General features: G+C 50.9%; 1 protein-coding gene across 1 annotated transcript; it reads left to right on the top strand.

Moving 5' to 3' along the window:
* Positions 1–227: 227 nt before the first annotated feature.
* LOC127321565 (major pollen allergen Ole e 10) lies at positions 228–1,884 on the top strand. Its single transcript, XM_051350589.2, has 4 exons — positions 228–542; positions 963–1,006; positions 1,126–1,399; positions 1,528–1,884. The coding sequence occupies exons 1-4, from the start codon at positions 467–469 to the stop codon at positions 1,551–1,553; spliced, it is 420 nt and encodes a 139-aa protein (XP_051206549.1). The 5' UTR covers positions 228–466; the 3' UTR covers positions 1,554–1,884.
* Positions 1,885–2,085: the final 201 nt, after the last annotated feature.

The raw sequence follows: 2,085 nt of genomic DNA, 5'->3' as shown, positions 1-2,085 counted from the left end.
AGGAGACCACAGTAAAACAACAAGAACTGAGTCAATGTGGGCCACAAGGATTCGGTTTGGATGAACCAAAGTCTGTGATCGGATCACTGTGAGCCCAACCAACACGAACCAGGATAGATAGTTTATGCCGGCGCCGACCTGGCGCACATGGCAGGTTGCCGCTGGTCGAAGCCAGAGACCACCGTAGTCACATACTCACATGCGTGATGTACCTCTGCCCCAAGGCCATGGCCATGCCAGACTCCCTTTCGTTTCTCCAGCAGTTGCGGTGGGATCTACTCTACTCACCACGGCAATCAACCGGAGCGGCCACTTTTCCCGGCTTTGCCCCATCTTGTTATAAACCGGCCACCGCTAGCTAGAGCTAGACCCCAGCACCCATCTGTCTCTTCTTGGCGGCCTCCACACTCCACAGCCTTTGCGAGCTTTCCTCCGAGCTGTGGTGGTTTCTGTGCTGGAGAGCAAGATGGCTAGAGCGGCTCAACCGTCTGCGTCGCTCGTGCTCCTCTCCCTGGGGCTCGTGCTCCTCTGCTTCACCTCAGGTAATCTCTCTGCCTCCTCCGATTAGGTGTGATCTATCTTCAGTTCTTTTGTTTCTTGTGAGTTGTGGATCACACTTTCTGGCAGATTTGTCCTCATGTTTCTAGCTGATTTTGTCTGAATATGTTTGATGTCATGAACTTGTGATTAGTATTCTGCCTGGCTGTTCTGAGAGATTAATGTTGGTGCATGGAGAGGAATGTATCAACATCGACATCTTCTAATTCAGGATAAATGGCCGAACCCAGTTAGCTGCTGAATCACCCGCTACCAAGATCTACTTAGATATTTAGCTCTTGTGATCCCCGCTTCTTTGCTAGCCATCATCAGATGAATCGTTCTTTGCTCTTATGTAGTACTGTAGAACTGTAGAAGCCGCGCAGAAACTCATCTGAAATCTGCATTTCTCTGTTTCTCTGCAGTTAGCACCGTTCGGCTGGCCGACGCACAGGCACAGCCCGCACAGGTACCTTAAATTCGCTTCCTCTCCTCCTCCTTCCTCCTTCCGTAATCGTTTTCCAACTTCACGCCATGATCGATGCGAATGTAGTTTGTGCTCATTTTTGTATCATGATCCAACTCCAGTCACCGGCGTCGCCGGCTGCGGCCGCGGCGAGGCCGCCCAAGACGTGGTGCGTGGCGAGGCCCTCCGCGGACGAAAAGGCGCTGCAGGGGAACATCAACTATGTCTGCCAGAACGTGAGCTGCAGCGTGATCCAGCCGGGTGGCCCCTGCTTCAACCCCAACACCCTGGCGTCCCACGCCTCCATCGCCATGAACCTCTACTACGCCTACAACGGCAGGCACTCCTGGAACTGCTACTTCCGGGACTCCGGTATCATCGTGCAGTCCGACCCCAGTAAGCCCCATCCAGCTACTACTACTACTACCCTTCTTGCAGTTGCAGAGATCTCAAACAACCATTATCTGAAACTGCAACCCTCTTCTCAACATTATGCGTCTCTGACAGAAAATCTTGTTTTGCAGGTTACGGTTCCTGCACTTTCTACTGATTGTCTTCACCGAGGTTGAGCTGACGCCGTTTGTCGAGGCAGTTGCGTTTCAGTAGGTTCTTCATTGTTAGTAGGAATATGTTTAATTGTGAGGCGCCTTAATTTGGTGGAGAAGCCCCATGTTGTCGTGAGCTACCTGCTCGAGCATCATGCAATGTTTGATTGGTTGAGGATCAGTGTATTAGTGTCGTGACCCAACTGTCGGTCTGTGTTGCCTCTTGTCTCAGATGTTCTCTCTCTCCAGTGGGAGCTGATTAATCCATGTGCATCTTATGACTGCAATGCTTGTTGTAGCTTGTGAGTTTATTAATTTCAGATTGGTACTGAATCACGGTAGATTTGCTGGTTAGACCGTGATGATGCCAAATGTGGGTACTAGAGTAGACAGGTTATATTTGTTACTAATGAGGACACGTACGGTTTCAGCCACCTTCCCATTGCACGGGCTCGATATGCAGGTCTCGATAGAGGAGCTCCAAGTGTGCGAGCATCCTCTACCATGGTGTTTGTAGACGGGATATGACCTCTCCTG

Source organism: Lolium perenne, chromosome 3 (assembly GCF_019359855.2).
Source record: "Lolium perenne isolate Kyuss_39 chromosome 3, Kyuss_2.0, whole genome shotgun sequence".
NCBI lineage: Eukaryota > Viridiplantae > Streptophyta > Magnoliopsida > Poales > Poaceae > Lolium > Lolium perenne.
Note: the sequence above shows the minus strand (reverse complement) of the source record. Positions and strands in the feature narration are given on the sequence as shown.

What these genes read in the sequence shown, in the direction of transcription:
- LOC127321565 (XM_051350589.2), top strand. Translation starts at nt 467, where the DNA reads ATGGCTAGAGCGGCTCAACCGTCTGCGTCGCTCGTGCTCCTCTCCCTG. An exon ending in GCTCCTCTGCTTCACCTCAG is followed by an intron (nt 543 to 962) that starts GTAATCTCTCTG and finishes GTTTCTCTGCAG; the next exon opens with TTAGCACCGTTCGGCTGGCC. An exon ending in CACAGGCACAGCCCGCACAG is followed by an intron (nt 1,007 to 1,125) that starts GTACCTTAAATT and finishes ATCCAACTCCAG; the next exon opens with TCACCGGCGTCGCCGGCTGC.